This window comes from Notolepis coatsorum (genome assembly GCF_963971535.1).
Source record: "Notolepis coatsorum genome assembly, chromosome: 15".
In the NCBI taxonomy this organism is placed as follows: domain Eukaryota; kingdom Metazoa; phylum Chordata; class Actinopteri; order Aulopiformes; family Paralepididae; genus Notolepis; species Notolepis coatsorum.
Window position 1 is genome coordinate 85,701,044 of NC_140179.1, and position 19,307 is coordinate 85,720,350.

Genomic DNA, 19,307 nt, shown 5'->3' on the forward strand with positions numbered 1-19,307 from the left:
GGCGAAAGAAGAAGACTCGTTTGACGTCTCTGACGTCGTGCCAATGCATTGGTGCCAATGGCCATTTTGGATAGATTAGAAAAACATGTGTAAAACACTCATTTTCTGTGGTATTGTTATCAACTTTGGACCTGGACTAAATAAGACTTCAGGCTATGGACGAATCGTGTTTTCCAGCTAATACCTCTCAGCTGGAACTCTTTTTCAGGCATGTGTTTGCAAAATAATTCAGACGTAACGTAAGTAAAGAAAATTCTGAATGTTTCCTTTCAAAAGAGGCCAGACCCATGCATGTGCTGTAAATGGTTCAAGAATAGCTTTCTTTGTGTGTGCAATCGACAGGCGTTGTATTATAACTTTGCAGGACTGTTAAGAGGTTGATGTTACCCCCCCCCCCCCCCAGCATACAACCGCGAAGAAGAGGACACTGGCAACCAAAGACTGGTAAAAATGTCTGCAGTAGCTGGTTGCACACATTGAAAGACCTGAGTCTTTCAGAAGAACAGTCTGCTCTGTCCCTTCCTGTAGAGGGCCACGGTGTTGTCTGACCAGTCCTGTCTACTGTACTCCCAGGGGAACCTGTAGGTCTCCACCATCTCCACCTCCTGGGGGTGGTTGTTGTCGCTCCACCCTACAAAGCTCTCCGCCAGGGCTCTGTACTTGTCCACGGTGTCGTCCTCAGAGAACTTCTGTAGATGGCACCCACTCGAGTTGTGGCTGAAGTTAGAGGTGTAGAGCAGTGGTTCTCAAACTACGGGTCGCGACCCAAATTGGGGTCGCGTGTAGGTGACAGCGGGTAGGTGAAAGTGAAAAATAACTTTACTTGCGCATTGGCAAGTACAAAACATTATAAAAAAATACAAATAAAAAAAATATTTATCTTTTTTTATGTTCTGGCAACATATTTGGGCAAAATATGCCTCGTTTTATAAATGTGTATTGATAACATAGTTCTGTAATTAAATGTTCTAATAAATATGCATGATCAAGTTCAACAACGTGTGCTTTTATTTTGATATTCCTTAATTCCACATTTGAAATGACGCGATACATTAACACTATGGTCGCCAAAGACGCCGTACCACGTCTTTGATATCAATATTTCAAAAATCTGTGATCGCAATCATATTTCTCCCCCGGATCGGCGGATCGCTCAAACCGGGAACAGGAAATGGAAGCTGGTGCTCATTCCAATTCGGTCCGATCACTCGCTAATAGTCCCAGGACTCGAGCGCGACACAATGGATAGCAATCCGTTACCAATAACTCGATAAACAACATGATTTGGACGTATATACTATTATACAACCTGGAGATGGATCGCATATTTCTACATCCCATAATAGGAATATTTCTGCTCCATGCTCATCGCCCAACTGCCCGAGGAAGCTACGGTAAGATCAGCGTTATTTTTTAACGTGTTCGATATAAACTGCTCTAATGATCATATCACCCACACTAGATGAATCATCTAACGTTGGCCACGGAATTATAAACGACCCCCCCCCCCATCCGGTCAACATCAGATGATAAGTAGTAACTTCTAGAAGCACGTCCATTTGAAATTTTGTATCTCGCGCCGATTGCTATCAAACTGTATACAATCATCAATATAATGCATTTGGGGCTATAAATCACGTTCTGAAGAAAGCTGCAGAAAACGATAAAAACATACTTATACTTTAGACCGTATTTTAGTATGAATATGTGAATGAAAAAGTATAACGTTGCTACACCCTGAACAATAGATACTTGATGTTGAATGGGCCATAGTAATGTCAATTTAGCAATACAATTAAAAAAGTTATAGCCCTGCAAAGAAGGGGAACTTCTCCATAGACAAATAGAGCTGGCGTGGGATGGTTTATTAAGAATATAAGCCTGGCGACCAAAGTGTTAAGTGTGGGGTCCCCAAAAAATAAATAAATAAAATGGGGTCGCGGTATGAAAAAGTTTGAGAACCCCAGTGTTGCTCATCGGCACATCTGACTGACTGCCCTGCAGTCGGACATACTGTGGTCTGTTGGTGAGGTAGTCAGTGATCCAGGCCATCAGATCCTGCTCCAGACGCATCGCCTCACCTGGTCAAACCTCACCTCTAGTGTTATGGCCACAGGAGACATTTTATTGTGTGAATGTAATATTGGCCAACCCAATCTGCCTAATCTGACTGCCCCCCCCCCCCCCCCCCCCCCACACACACACACACACAGAGCTAATCAGAGTTAATCTAGGCTGCCACCTGGCTCGTGTCCCAGCACCACTATTGGTGTGTGTGTTGTGTCTGTCTGTGTGTGTATGTGTGTCTCCGTGTGTACGTTTGTGCCTCTATCTGACCAGGCCTTGTCCAGACGAAGACGGATCCGATCTTTTCCGCGTGCGCGCGCGTGTGTGTGTGTGTGTGTGTGTGTCTACAGGATCTCCACCATCTATAACTGCTTTCCCTGCAGAAGTAGTTTGACACAGAGACAGAGCACTGTGGTAGTTTAACCAGAGACAGTCTATATAATGAGATGGAGCACTGTGGTAGTTTAACCAGAGACAGTCTGTATAATGAGACAGAGCACTGTGGTAGTTTAACCAGAGACAGAGCACTGTGGTAGTTTAACCAGAGACAGTCTATATAATGAGATGGAGCACTGTGGTAGTTTAACCAGAGACAGTCTATATAATGAGACGGAGCACTGTGGTAGTTTAACCAGAGACAGTCTATATAATGAGACAGAGCACTGTGGTAGTTTAACCAGAGACAGTCTATATAATGAGACAGAGCATGGTGGTAATTTAACCAGAGACAGTCTATATAATGAGATGGAGCACTGTGGTAGTTTAACCAGAGACAGTCTATATAATGAGATGGAGCACTGTGGTAGTTTAACCAGAGACAGTCTATATAATGAGATGGAGCACTGTGGTAGTTTAACCAGAGACAGTCTATATAATGAGATGGAGCACTGTGGTAGTTTAACCAGAGACAGTCTATATAATGAGATGGAGCACTGTGGTAGTTTAACCAGAGACAGTCTGTATAATGAGACGGAGCACTGTGGTAGTTTAACCAGAGACAGTCTGTATAATGACATGGATCACTGTGGTAGTTTAACCAGAGACAGTCTATATAATTAGATGGAGCGCTGTGGTAGTTTAACCAGAGACAGTCTATATAATGAGACAGAGCACGGTGGTAGTTTAACTAGAGACAGTCTATATAATGAGATGGATCACTGTGGTAGTTTAACCAGAGACAGTCTATATAATGAGACAGATCACTGTGGTAGTTTAACCAGAGACAGTCTATATAATGAGACAGAGCACTGTGGTAGTTTAACCAGAGACAGTCTATATAATGAGACGGAGCGATGTGGTAGTTTAACCAGAGACAGTCTCTATAATGAGATGGAGCACTGTGGTAGTTTAACCAGAGACAGTCTATATAATGAGATGGAGCGCTGTGGCAGTTTAACCAGAGACAGTCTATATAATGAGATGGAGCGCTGTGGTAGTTTAACCAGAGACAGTCTATATAATGAGATGGAGCACTGTGGTAGTTTAACCAGAGACAGTCTATATAATGAGATGGAGCACTGTGGTAGTTTAACCAGAGACAGTCTATATAATGAGATGGAGCACTGTGAAGTGCTGTAGTGTGTGTTGACATTAGTGTAAAAGTCCTGTAGTGTGTGTTGACATTAGTGTAGAAGTGCTGTAGTGTGTGTTGACATTAGTGTAGAAGTCCTGTAGTGTGTGTTGATCTTGGTATATTCAAGATTCAAGAGATTATTCATCACGTACATTACATACATACCAGGGCATACAGGGAAATGTGGTTGGCCATGCCCGCTACGGTTGTGCAATAAAACAATAGTAGTAATAATAATAATAAGATAACTAGAATAGACATGGTAAATAGACCTGTTAATAAATCGCTTAAAGGCACTGGATCCTATGTACACTCCTATACAATGTGCAGTTTTACTTATATGTCCCTATGCTATACTTGCTGTTACTAACTATACTATGCAACACTCACAACAAGTTATTTTCTTAAAGTGTCCTTTTTCCTTCCTTTAAAGTGTCCTTTTCTTGTGTGTTTAAAGTGACCTATGGTGCGTTTGTGTGCGAGCGAGTGCAGAATGTTGTGTTGTGTGTGTGTGTATGTGTGTGCTTGTGTGGAGAGATCAGTGTTCATTGTTCTGATGGCCTGAGGGAAGAAGCTGAGCGTTAGTCTCTCTGTTCTTGCTGCATATATACGGAGGCGCTTGCCTGACCGCAGCAGCTTGAACAGGCTGTTGTTGGGGTGGTGAGGGTCCTTCATTATTTTGCAGGCTCTGGATTTGCACCTCCTGTTGTATAAGTCCTGCAGGGGTGGTAGTGCAATACCCGTAGTCCATTCTGCTGAGCGCACCACTCTCTGTAGGGCCTTCCTATCCTGGGCCGTGCTGTTTCCAAACCAGGCAGTGATGTTCCCAGTCAGAATGCTCTCTACAGCCCCGGAATAGAAGGAGTGGAGTATCTTAATAATAATAATAATAATAATTCATTTTATTTGTATAGCGCTTCTCAAGAACCCAAAGTCGCTGACAGTAGGCAGAGAAACAAAGAAAAACAAAGAAACAAAAAGGAACATAAGACCACGGGGGAAGCAGGGAAACAGCATGAGATACATCTTCCCTGATACTCTGAACTTCCTTAATTGTCTCAGGTGGTAGAGGCGCTGTTTTGCATTTTTTAACACAGTGTCTATGTGAGTTGACCATGTCAGGTCCTCTGTGATGTGGACTCCCAGGTACTTAAAACTGCTCACCCTGTCTACGATAGCCCCATTTATCCACAGTGGCTTGTGTGTCCCCTGCTGTATTCTCCTAAAATCCTAGATCAGCTCCTTGGCTTTACCAATGTTCAGGAGTAGGCTGTTATCCCGGCACCAACGTGCCAGTACATCAACCTCCTCCCGGTAGGCCTTCTCGTCATTGTTAGAGATCAGCCCCACCACCACTGTGTCGTCCGCAAACTTCACTATGGAGTTGGAGCTGAACCTGGCCACACAGTCATGTGTGTACAGTGAGTACAGCAGGGGGCTGAGAACACAGCCCTGGGGGGGACCCAATTCTCAGGGTGATTGAGTTGGAGGTATGACCACCCACCCTGACCGCCTGGGGCCTGTAGGTCCAGGATCCAGGTGCTCATGGCAGAGCTCAGACCCAGATCAATCAGCTTGTCCACCAGTCTGGTGGGGACTATGGTGTTGAAAGCTGAACTATAGTCAATGAACAGCAATCTCACATATCCCCCCTTCTGACTGTCAAGGTGAGAAAGGGTGTTGTGCAGTACCTGGGAGACCGCATCTTGTCCTGTATGCAAACTGCAATGGGTCCATGTGTAGAAGTCCTGTAGTGCGTGTTGACCTTAATGTATGACAACAGCACAGTAGGAAACTATGAGTGTACGCGTGTTGATATACTGATGACTGGTCTGTGTGTGTGTGTGTGTGTTTGTGTGTGTGTGTGTGTGTGTGTACAGCTCTCTCTATGCTTGCTGAGACTTGCAGAGCAGAGAGCTTCATTCATTCACAACACCCACCCCCTGAAAAATACCTACACGCGCAGACACACACACACACACACACACACACACACACACACACACACACACACACATACACATACACATACACATACACATACACACACAGTTGAGAGGGATGGGGAAATACTTGTTTTGAGGTTAATAAGTTGTTTCTTGGTTAAACTGATTGGTACAGAGTCCTGTGGTGGGGCTCCTAGTGAACAGTGATAGTTTAACAGTTCTAATCCACACCTCAACACGCAGTCAAAGGTTTTAACCATCCACAACAGAAACCAGCGGCCCTCTAACATGAGCTCTGCTAGAGACTGACATGATGTCTTGGAACTAGCCCCAGTGCATGGTAGGCCCCACGATACCACACTGCCACAGTATCACCATACTAAAGTGGCTGGTCCTTAAGGTCCCCTGAGATTGCTCGGAACAGGGTAAATCTGCATTTGATGCCCCTAGCTCATGAGACAGTCCTTAAAGCTTGAGATTCTCCCCTCTGTTGCTGAGTTTAAAAAAGTGATCTCCAACCTTTGCCAATCAAGTTGTACGGATTTTAATTGATTTGTTAGCCTTGCTTTTTGCCTCGTCTTGTTGTCTTATTGTTATGATTTCATATGCTGTGTGTTTACATTTTTTGCTTATTTCTGTCTGTACACTCGACATGACTGTAAATGAGGGAAACCTCAGTTGCCTTTCGAGTTTAAATAAAGGTTTGAAATGAAAAAATGTAATTAAGTCACAATATTGTAATATCATGATATTGTGATATATTGTAATACATTGCAGTATTGTGATATATTTTGCGATGTATTACCTTTTTTCAACTGCAAATTATGTCCCCAGCAGAAAACGTTGTTAACATCTGCTATAAAATACAAATACATCATCTGTTGTATCTAATAAGATAATGTTTTCAGTCTCTGTTCTCTCAGTCTCATTCCAAACATTTCTATTGCAGTAAAATGGGATTTTCAAGCCAAAGAAAAAGGAAAATATTATTATAATTTCTTTTTTATATATATCGATACTTGGCATCACTGTACCAATATAATATCAGCACACAAAATATTGTGATATATTTCTGTTTGGATTTTTTTTCCCACCTCTAGTGCTCAGTCACAGTGTCACCTTCTAAAATGCATGAGGACCAAGGTTTTCTGTTGTGGTTCAAACTTTTTGTCTGCATGTTGGACATATTAGTTTGGAGACCCTGTGTGCCTGTCTGGAGCTTCAGAACTGGGCCACAACTCCAACCACGGGACTCGCTAAGTCAGCTAATAGACAACTTCATGAAAAAGTGTCCGAACTGTCCCTTTAAGACATATTAGGTTGCTGTCCTCACATGTTCTGTGTGTGTGTGTGTGTGTGTGTGTGTGTGTGTGTGTGTGTGTGTGTGTGTGTGTGTGTGTGTGTGTGTGTGTGTGTGTGTGTGTGTGTGTGTGTGTGTGTGTCAGGTCGGAAGCTGTGGGTGCTGGTTTTGGGGCGGAGCCCTAGGGAACACATCGTGGGCGTTCCAGACTTTAAATATGTTGGAAACATGCACGGTAACGAGGTAGGAGCACGCATACACACAAACACACACACACACACACACACACACACATCTCAGACCATCTCATGTTTTATTATCAGCTTTGAAGATTATAGTTCCTAGAAAATACTTAACCATGAATACTGCCATTTAAAAAGTGTGTGTGTGTGTGTGTGTGTATGTGTGTGTGTGTGTGTGTGTGTGTGTGTGTGTGTGTGTGTGTGTGGGGTTGTGCGTGCGTGCCTGCGTGTGTGTGTGTGCGTGTGCGCGCATGTCTTCTGTTTGGCTTCAGTAGGTTTTAGTGAAGCACTGGTCTGTTTAATGCACACACACACACACACACACACACACACACACACACACACACACACACACACACACACACACACACACACACACACACTGGGTGTACACACACAATACAAACACACACACACATCATAATGACCCTAACCCCACTGACAGGAAATGAGTTCAGATGAAACAAAAGAACCATTGGAAACAAAGACATTAATTTAATTTCAAACCTTTATTTAAACTGAGACACTGAGGTTACTTTCATTTACAGCCACAACGAGCTTACAAAACAAGACAAGACATCACTATGAATTGAAAATGGGGGACCCTGAGGTAAACAAGACAAACGTCTTTCTCTGGTCTGCATCCCCTTAACAATTGTATGTATTGAGCCGTACTGTATTGTACCCATTCTGCAATCTGTTAAATAAAGTTTTCATTAATTCATTCATTCATTCATTCATTCATTCATTCATTCATTCATTCATTCATTCATTCATTCATTCATTCATTCATTCATTCACATAGGCACAATAAATAAGAATACTTTTTTTTAAATCAGCTAAGACGGTTACAAGTCGACAAACCTTTAGTTTCATATCTCTCTACCTCTCTGTCTCTCTCTCACTATCCCTTGAGGGATCCATATATCACAGCCACGTCATGCTAGCTCACCAGGAAAGGCGGTAGATATTGCAAAAAATTCAAGCAAAATGCTGACGTTGGAAATGGAATGCTCTAAATCATTGATTGGCTCACAGATACTTCAATAAAACTGTCAACACCACTGAGAGGAGGGTGGGACACTCAACAGAGATAACTTCTACAATCAGATGTGTTAAGGTTTTAACATCAACATCTCATTGTAAATCCAACGTCCACACTTGGCAGGTTTAACTGAAACACCTTGAAACGGATCAGGATGAAAGAACATGAACGAGACACGATGGTTGGTTAAAGTAGCCTCTATTTAGAGAAGATACGATATTCCTTTATTGATCTCTTGGAGAAATGTAGTTGTCATAGAAGCACAGGGGAGGGGGGAGGGGAGGTACAGGACGGGTAATAGAAGGACAATAAATATAGGCAAAAACAGTCAACAATAGTATACACAAGGGTGCAGATGAGGGTCTATATACCGTATCAGTCATAATATACGTTATAGTCCATGCAGGAGTCAGACACACTATGAATTGAACATGGGGGACCCTGATGTAAACAAGACAAACCTCTTCCTCTGGTCTGCATTCCCTTAACAATTGTGTGTATTGAGCCGTACTATATTGTACCCATTCTGCAATCTGTTAAATAAAGTTTTCATTCATTCATTCATTCATTCATTCATTAATTCATTCATTCATTCATTCATTCATTCATTCATTCATTCGTTCATTCAGACATTTCTAACAGTTCTCAAGTTCTGCTGCCATTAGTTCTCCAGCTGCTGGCAGCAGCAGGCCATGGCCCGAGTTGTGGAGCCTGATGGCTGGCCGAGATGATTTGATTTGATTTGATTAAGGATCCCCATTATACTGCCCCCTATACAAACCACCCTCGGAAGCCAGCCTCTTTGATGTGGGACCAGAGTTAAGGGCATGGCTACAAGATACGGAGTTGGACCTCTGACGTTACACGAAAGAAGAAGAAGAAGCTGGTGCCATAGCAACCAGCTAGTCTTCCTGGGGTCCACACACACACAAAAAACGTACAAAAACAATTATTATTGCAAAAACAAAATTATTAAAAGTCAGTACACACAATGCATAATGAAACTAACAATTAAGATAGCTAAAATTACATTACAGTGTAAAACAAAAATACTTTACAGTGTTAACAACTATTTAAGATTCTTTTTAAAAGTGAATCTATTGTAAATGCAGCAGAGGTTTTGAGGCAGGTTATTCCAAAGAGTTAATGCTCTAAAAATAAAAGATCTCCTTCAAGCTGCCCACTACTGGAACCTCTAGTGTAATGCTCATGCACAGTATTACCAAAAACAATCTGATTATGTATAAAAACAGGAGTTTTACTGCGCATGACCAACTTGAACAGCACAAGTATATTAAAAGACAATCTATTTTCAACGTTAAGCCAAGAGAGGCGGGCATGCATACGATGGTTGGTGGAGTGTCAGGGGGGGGATGAGTCTGTGGCTGAGCATGCTCCTCATCTGGGCTATAGCTCCTCATAGAGGGGATGAGTCTGTGGCTGAGCGTGCTCCTCATCTGGGCTATAGCTCCTCATAGAGGGGATGAGTCTGTGGCTGAACGTGCTCCTCATCTGGGCTAGCTCCTCATAGAGGGGATGAGTCTGTGGCTGAACGTGCTCCTCATCTGGGCTATAGCTCCTCATAGAGGGGATGAGTGTGAGCGTGCTCCTCATCTGGGCTATAGCTCCTCATAGAGGGGATGAGTCTGTGGCTGAACGTGCTCCTCATCTGGGCTATAGCTCCTCATAGAGGGGATGAGTGTGAGCGTGCTCCTCATCTGGGCTATAGCTCCTCATAGAGGGGATGAGTCTGAACGTGCTCCTCATCTGGGCTATAGCTCCTCATAGAGGGGATGAGTCTGTGGCTGAGCGTGCTCCTCATCTGGGCTATAGCTCCTCATAGAGGGGATGAGTCTCAGCGTGCTCCTCATCTGGGCTATAGCTCCTCATAGAGGGGATGAGTCTGAACGTGCTCCTCATCTGGGCTAGCTCCTCATAGAGGGGATGAGTCTGTGGCTGAACGTGCTCCTCATCTGGGCTAGCTCCTCATAGAGGGGATGAGTCTGAGCGTGCTCCTCATCTGGGCTATAGCTCCTCATAGAGGGGATGCGTCTGTGGCTGGCCGTGTTCCTCATAGAGAGGGCGGGGAGGTTCTCCAGGACAGCATCCGGGTATTTTGCATTGATATTGTGTACGACCGTGTCAGATCCACAGGAGTTCTGATGAACGACATTTGCATTTGTGGTTAGAAGGGGCTGTTTACGCTGAAGGTAACATTTCTTCTGCAACAAGAAGGTTTTATGGGAAACATGGTGAATTTAGGAGAACCAGTTGTTTTGGCAATGGTCTAATTAAGTTTACTGTAATTATATCAAGGTATCACAACAGATCTGATCTATGGTGTTATTGTTCTACACTGACCAACACACTCTGAGTCTAGACTCATTCACACATGCACTGGACTCCTGACCTTAACAGCACATTAATGGGAGGGGTTGTATGTGAGAATGCAAACGTTAAGTTATTTACCCTCCCAGCACCCAAGTCCTAAGTCTGCATATTGACCAATTGAGCCCATGTGAGAGAATACAAGCAGGTCATTGTTCGCACACGCAGTGAGCAGGTGGGTGTGTTGATTAACGTCGTAGACTAACCATGTTCCATACACAACTATGTTTCCCGCTGATAGTTAAATGAAAACACATGGGTTGTGGATAAAATGTTTATCTGTGTCATCTTCATTCTCTTCAATTTCATTCCTGACCAAGAACAAGACACACAAGGCATTTGTCTCGTCAAGATTCACAAGTTTTGCGAGGTGTGGCCCAATATGTTTCAAAAGAGTCAGTGTGGAGGCGCGCACCTCAGAGACTGCAGCAAAGTCGTACATTTATATTAAACGTGTGCTTCTCACAGTGTTTTAGCCTGTATGAAATGATTATTAAGTGGTCATCATTTCTTAAATAGGTCAAATTTTGCTCAATAATGCTTTGAAACAGGAGATTTTCTAAACATCATGTCAAGATGATATGCTGGCCAGTTTGCTCTGCTGTTTGACTGAGGATGAGAGATATGAAACGCTGTTTGCTCATCATCCAAAAACATTTACATAAATTAACAGTTTATAAAATATAGGGATTGATTCTAAACAATTCATATACAGTTTCACAGTGTACAATCCAGTTTAAAAAAAAATATTTCACTCTGTACCATTGACCCTTATTTAATTAAATTTCAAACCTTTATTTTAACATTTAAACCCTCCACACAAACAATTCCACAGAAAGGACATTAATTTGAAACAGTAGGATTCATTACAGATATGAACGCTTTAACAGCAACAGCTCCGTGAATAATTCTCCACTGCAAGTCACCAGTTATTTTCTTAAAAAGGAGTTTATACAAAACTCTCCACCGTGGTTTAAAATAACAACTCACATAAATCTTTTTTCTCCACACGGAATCTTCTTTTCCATTTAACTTGCCTGCGTCGAGAGCTTTAACACAACACGTATATACACTGTCGTTTTCAGTATACAGTATATAGCTCAACCCCTTTCATATTTCTTTTGTCCAATAAAAGTCCAGAACAGCCATTAAAATCAGCCTGGCCGTGTGGCAATAAAAGAAACTTGAAACTTGAACTTGAACTTGATGAGGTTCCAACTCTGGAAAAGGGTCCTCTCCGTCTGGGGTTTCCTCCCCCTCACAGTAAATCCTCTAAAGTTCAAAATCAGACCATGGTTTTTAACATGACCCAGCTGGTTAGCAGCAGCATGTGCATCCATTAAACCTGGCCCAGCTGCCTCTACTATTTTCCTTAGCATAATAATTCCAGTTGTGCACAGTGTGTGGGTGAGGCTTGGTGTTGAGCTGTCCTGGATGTCCCTTCTAGCCCCACCGACAAGAGCCTCTCCCAACAGCCAATACAGAGAAACAGCAGGCTCCAACATTTTCCTTTTGAAAAGATTCCATGCTCTAAAATCCCCATTGTAAAATGAACAGGTTAAAAAAGATCCCATCCATTAAAACAAAGCAGCATCAAAACCAAACCCATTTACCCACCATAGAATAGCACTCGCAAGATTCTTCCAAACAAGAAAATTACCTGCAGTGCAGAGATATTTCTGTATGAACTGAACATGAAAAGGTGCCATTATGCTCTCAATATGTACCAACTAGGGATGTCCAATATTATCGGCCTACCGATATTATCGGCCGATATCGGCATTAAAATGTGATATCGGAAAATATCGGTATCGGTTTAAAAAAATTAAAAATAATATTTTACATTTCTATAACCTTTATTTACCCAGGCAAGCAAGTAAGAACAAATTCTGATTTTATTTATTGTCAAAAGTATGCATAATGTTGTGTTAATTCCACAACAAGAGATATGTAATGTTAATTACCTGAAATTATTCCGTTTTTTGGGGGGGGAAACCCTGCATATATCGGTATCGGTTGATATCGGTTGATATCGGTATCGGAAATTAAGATTTGGACAATATCGGTATCGGTAAAAAAGCCAATATCGAGCATCCCTAGTACCAACCCTTCTTCTTTAGGTAATAAAAGAACAGCTTGAGGTACCCACTGTCCCAAAATAAATCTACTTGCACCTTTCTAATCAAACTACTAGGTGGCTCCATACAGGCTAAACGATGCTATGAAGAGGCTACCAGGTTATTAATTACCAAAGTTCTTCCTCTAACAACCATTTCCATTTATACAATTGTCCAGACCTTCCCAATTCTTTTTCACTGTTATCCCGTCACCTGGGTAAATGCCCAGATATTTGATACCACCTTTCTTCCATACTAAACCTCCAGGTAAAACTGGTAAACCACCAGACCACCTTCCCACTGCCAAGGCTTCACTCTTTTTCCAATTTACTTTACATTTAAAAAAAAAAAAGCCAACATCACTAACCCTTTACCCAATCACATGAACATCTTTCTGATTAGTGACCAGGATCAGCATATACAGATAGAATATGTGCTCTTTTAAAACCTGGTAAATTTAGACCACTGATATCAGATCGTATTCTATGCAGTAGAGGTTCAATGGATATACTGTAGCATACAACATTCCCGACAAAGAACAACCTTGTCGGACCCCTCGTTCTACATTAAATGGAGCATTCAAACCACCATTGATCTTCAATACACTCTCGATGTCTTGATACAAAACGTTGATCATACTGTAGCTATAAGACCTGGGTTGAGGCCAAACCACTCCAAGATCTTCCAAAGATAAAGGTGCTCAACGCTGTCAAAAGCATTTTTTTTGGTCCAATGGAATATGACCAACATCCAAGCCCAAAGAACTAGAGACATCCAAAACATCCCTAATTAAAGACACATTGGACCTCATTCTCGAACATTTTCGTAAATATCTTCTTATGAACTGTGTAAGAATAAACTTAAGAAAGATCCCCGCCGGATTCATGAACGTGTGAAAATGTGTTCTTAAACAGCCAAAGTGGTCTCAGCTGCGCTCCTCCGAATGAAGAATGCCACTGATTCTTAAATTGAATGCGCGTTCTCCTACCTTTACCGAATTTCTATCAGCATGTGTCCCATCAGAGGCAAGAGTATATTAGATCATTGCTACTCGCAAAAAAAAAGGAAGGATATAAATCACAAGCTCTTAGTCCATTCGGTAAATCTGATCACAACGCCATCTTTCTTTTTTTTTTATCCACTTTTTCTCCTTATTTTTCAATTTTTCTCCCATCCCAATTTCGCCTCGCCAATTCTCCCTTCAATTCTCCCCTCCCCTGTCTCAAACGTTGCTAGACTATGCCTCCCACTGGTCGGCTGCAGTGAGGACCAAGCCTTGCATCACGTGTCCCCTCCGGTACATGAGGAGGCAGCTGTCGCATCTTTTCACCTGAACAGTGCGATCTCTCAGTGGCGAGGAGTAACGCGTGGGAGGCTCACGCTGCCCCCGATACTTCCTGATTCTGCTGTACAGGCGCACCAACCGACCTGTAGGAGTCGCTGTCCACAACGTCCAATCCCCACCCACCGGCTTTCCCACCCCTAACACTGCCAATTGTGTTAGTATGACGACCGGCCAAGCCGGAAGCAACGCCGAGAGCTGGGCTCGATACCAGCATATCCTGCGTTAGTTTTATTGTTTTATTGTTTTATTGTGGATCCCCATTAGTCTACACCAAAGTGAGACTACACTTCCTGGGGTCCAAACATAAAAAATACAAACACACACAAAAAAAGTTAAATAAAAATATAAAACCACAAACATAAAACCATAAACATTGAAGTACTCACAAGAAAACATCACAACGAACAAAACAGTGAATAAAAGCTCACTCAATATTCATAAGTTAGATATCACAATTCTCAACCATAAAATACAAATTACATATTCAGTCCATAAGAACAAAACAGATCAAAATCATATATATATGTTAGTGTCGAGCGCCTTGCCTACTGCGCCACTCAGCCGCCCACAACGCCATCTTTCTTATGCCAAAGTATAAACAAAGTCTCAAGCGCGTAAACACGAGTGAAGCGTTAGTCTGTGGACTCAGTGAACACACTCCAAGCTGCACTTGATTGCACAGACTGGAGCGTGTTTTGTGAGAAAACAGACAATATCAATGATTACACAGAAACAGTGCTAAACTTTTTTGGTACTCTGGTAGAAGAAATAGTCCCCTCCACCACAATTAGAGTTTTCCCAAACCAAAGGCCTTGGGTAGACAAATCCATCCGCGAAGCTCTGAATGCGCGCACCTCAGCCTACAACGCCAGGCTCGCGACAGGCAACATGGACGAGCACAAGACGGCGCACTACAACCTACGGAGAACAGTGACGGAGGCAAAGGGGTGGTACAGGGATAAGGTGGAGCTTCAGTTTGAACAGGCTGATTCCAGGGTTATGTGGCAAGGCCTCTGAACGAAGACAGACTACAAAGGCACCCCCCCCCCCATGCTGATGTGATTGATTGATTGATTGATTGATTGATTGATTGATTGATTGATTGATTGAAAACTTTATTAACAGATTGCAGAATGGGTACAATACAGTACAGCTCAATACACACAATTGTTAAGGGGATGCAGACCAGAGAAAGACTTTCGTCTTGTTTACATCAGGGTCCCCCATTTTCAATTCATCAGGACATAAGACATACATGACATACAGATAGACAGTACTGCTACATCTATACATTTATGACATACCAGATGTGCAAATACAGTACTGTTTGTGATACAAAAAGAGTCCAGAAAAGGGAGTATATACATTTGACGTAAAAACTGTACATTGGAGGAGGTTGGGTGGGGTTGTGTGGGGGGGGGGGTTGGGTAGGGAGGGGTTGGGGGGGGAAACACTGTACATTGGGATATTGACAACCATACTAGGTAATTTACATTGGAGGGGGTTGGGGGGGGGGGACACTGTACAAACAAGCAAAACTGTACATTGGAATATTGACAAAACCATACTAGGTAAATTACTGTACATTGGAGGGGGTTGGGTTAGGACATTTATAGGGGCCAGTTTCGAATTGCAGTCTCCCGTAGGTGTTCCTTGAGAGTGGTTTTGAAAGTGGGTAGTGATTAACATTCCTTTACAGCTTTGGGTAGGCATTCCACATTGATGTGGCATTATTGCTAAACGTGTTTAGTCCCTTGTTTGAGCCGAATCTGGGTTTATCATGATTTGTGGAGCTCCCTCTGGTGTTGTGATCGTGGTATTCACTGACCTTTGGGAAGTATTTTGACATGTACATGGGTACCTTGGTCGTGTAGTGTATCTTGTAGACCAGGCCCATTGCAAGTTGCTGTACTCTGTCGTCTACTCTAAGCCATCCTAGGTTGATAAAGTGGGCAGGGGTGAGGTGGGTTCTAGGAGTAAGGTCAAGCAGTAGTCTGACCAGTTTGTTTTGAGATGTTTGTAATTTGTTTTAGCGCCTTTGAGGTGCTTTGGTACCATGAGGTGCAAGCATAGTCGTAGTACCCTTGAATGAGTGCTCCTGCCAGAGTCTTCAGGGTATTCTTGTTTACCAGAGAGGAGATCCGGTACAAGAAACGAGTTCGTTGGTTGACTTTTTTTATTACCTTGGATGCCATTTTGTCACAGGAGAGATTATCCTCTAGGATGTAACCCACTGTAACCGAGAAGCCGTCAGTCTTGCTGAGTTTGTTATTTGAACCGAAGAGAATGGACTCTGTTTTGCCCATGTGTAATGATTGTTTGTTATCAGCGAGCCATATGCAGATTTTGCCTAGTTCCGAGCTGAGGGTTTTTTCAACCTGTAACTTGTTCTTGTCAGAGACCAGCAGGGCTGAGTCGTCCGCAAACAGGAACAAGTTGCAGTCACAAGCTGACGACATGTCATTTGCATAAATTAGGAACAGTAGCGGTCCTAGTATGCTTCCTTGTGGAACACCACAGCTCACTAACGGAGGTCCGTGAGTAATATCCACCGACCCGGGTTCGAAACTCCCTCGGGGCATTGACATTTAACACAACGCAGAGGAGTAACATACGATCGGTCACACTGGTGCCGTGACCCGGATGTCCTGAGGTGGCGTGAGTTTAGGGAGGTGAGTGTAACAGAGGTCCGTGAGTAATATCCACAGTCACGATGGATGTGTGTTGTGAAGTGACTGTGGCAGTAAGCGGTACTGCGAGTTAAACTCACTTCCCCTTAAAAAGACACATAGACACGTTACCAATAAGTTAATTCACCTCTTGGGGGCGGCTATGTGGTGTAGTGGGCAAGGCGCTCGCCACGAATACTGGAGACGCTGGGCTCGCTTGTTCGAGCCCAGCGCTCCACATTGCTTTCAGTTTAGCTGGTCGTCCGTACTAATACACATTGGCCGTATTAGGGGGTGGGAAACTGATGGGTGGGGATCGGGCGTTGTGGACAGCGACTCCTACAGGTCGGTTGGTGCGCCTGCGCAGTAGAATCAGGAAGTGTCGGGGGCAGCGTGAGCCTCCCACGCGTTACTCCTCGCCACTGAGAGATCGAGCTGCGCAGGTGAAAAGATGCGACTGCTGTTACCTCAAGTACCGGAGGGGACTTGTGCTATGTATGACTTAGTCCACATTGCAGCCGGCTTGTGGGAGGCAAGAAACAGCGTTCGTGACAGGGGAGGGTTGAATTGGATGATATGAAATTGGGATGGGAGAAAATATAGAAAAATGGGAGAAAAAGTGGATCAAAAAAAAAAGTTAATTCACCTCTTGGTATAGCGGTCTATGCTGTCGCCCGTGGCTCGGCTGGCCGGGCCTTCGCTGCCGGCCTGGTTCCTGTCGGTGTGGGCCTGGCTGTCACCGCTCCCCCTCTGGCCCCTACGCCACGCCTCGTCGCCAAGACCGGCCCGGTCTCCATGCCCAGCCCAGCCTATATGACTGGTCCGGCTGCAACGCCGGGTCCCGGCTCCTCATTGACTGGTCCTGGCTCCTCATCGACTGGTCCTGGCTCCTCGACTGGTTCTGGCGCCCCGTCTGGTCCTGGCTCCTTGACTGGTCCTGGCTCCCCGTCTGGTCCAGCCCTACGCCATGACCGGCGCCCTGGTCCTCGCCGTGGTCTTCGCTGTGGTCTTCGCCGTGGTCTATGCTGGGTCTTACTCCGGGGGTCGTCGCCGTCACACCTCCGTTCCGCCTCCCCTGGTCCGGTCCCGAGTCCGGCGACTGGAGGGTCCCTCGTCCGGGATCCGGCTCCGGGTCTCTTACCCTCGCCCCTTTGCTCCAGGTCCCCTGACCGGCCCTCTGTTTCCCTCCCCGCCCCCCCTCGTCGGGCCTCTGTCCCCCTCCCCACTCTCCCTCGTCGGGTCTCTGTTCCCGGGTCCAGCCCCTCTCCGGGCCTCTGTCCCCGTCCCCACCCCCCCTCGTCGGGTCTCTGTTCCTGGGTCCAGCCCCCCTCTCCGGGCCTCTGCACCCGTTTACGGCCCCCCTGGCTACTATGCCCCTCCTGGGTTATTTTCCTGGGCTCCTGGCCCCAGTTCACCGGGTCCTCACCCTCGGTTCGTACCGGGGTCTCAGCCTCCTGCTTCGTTCCCGGACGATATTGTCGGGCGTCTGGAAGCCGCCGGTTCGGGGGGGGGATACTGTAACGATCCCAGACCCAGTCCTGTCTGGGGTTGTAAGGAAAAACAGTGGTATCATGGCGCCATCTAGCGGGCACCGCCAGATGGTGCAGGCCATTATTTTGTGTTGGGTAAATGTTATTGATTTGATTTCCTCATGTATGTTGTCCTGGGTTCTTCCTTCCCTTGTTTAAATGTCGTTCTCCTGTCTGGTTGTTGTTTGTGAGATTCCTTTTTGTGTCTAGTTTGATGTTTAATTGTTTCTATGTTTTGGACTGGCTTGGCAGGTGTTGCCAATTATAATTAGTTGTGTATTTAAGTGTGGGTCTGTCCTCACTTCCTTGTGGCGTCATACCTCTGTGTTCCTGTACCTGTCGTGTCACTGCCTTGTTCTTCCTTGCCCTGTTTGTTGCTTTGAGTCAATGTAAGTTATGTTAGTATTCCGTTTTGTGCACTTTGTTTTCGAGTAACCAGTTCGTGTTTTCTAAGTGCCAGCTCGGCTGTGCCTTTCGCTTTTGTTTTGTACTTGTAAAATATCCTTGCTCTCGTGGTTCTTAAATAAATAGAACACAACGTTTGAGAAGAGCAACTACCGTCTCCGTTTCCTCCTGTCATTCCGCAGTTTGGGTTCTCCTCTGTCATTCCGCATATTGGGTTCTCCTCTCCTTCCCTCACCGCCTCCTAACCCTAACAGGAATTGTAGTTTTTTTGTGGCCATTTTGTAACGGAGATCCATAGGTCTGGTTCTGCGTTGGAATTTTGGAAAACTACACTTCCCTTCAAGTTCTATGGGGTTCAAGGTTCAGAGTTCTCTATGAATTATTTCAATAACTTATTATTCGGGATAATTCTACCACAAAAGGTAAGGTTTTTGACCAATTTGAAAACGCAGTTAGTTTCTCTTGCCTATTGTTAGCATTCAGCAACAATTAGATTTGAAAATAGTTTCAAAATGGTGCCACCCAAAAGCGACTGTACATTACAGTAGATTTCATTATCTGTTCTCATGCACGCCTGGTGATACTAAATCCAAATTGAACTTGGGCAATTGAAAGATAATATATATAAATGTGCGAATTGGCTATAATAAGGTAATTTATAAGCCTGCTATTGTATATTCT

The 19,307-nt window shown here is 44.1% G+C and overlaps 1 protein-coding gene across 1 annotated transcript in view; it reads left to right on the plus strand.

Annotated features, from left to right (window-relative positions):
* cpm (carboxypeptidase M) overlaps positions 1-19,307 on the plus strand; it is a 61,916-nt gene that overhangs the window by 12,487 nt on the left and 30,122 nt on the right. Inside the window, exon 3 of the mRNA XM_084330356.1 lies at positions 7,032-7,129. Within this exon, the coding sequence (XP_084186482.1) occupies positions 7,032-7,129 (98 nt within the window). The remainder of the gene's footprint in view (positions 1-7,031; positions 7,130-19,307) is intronic.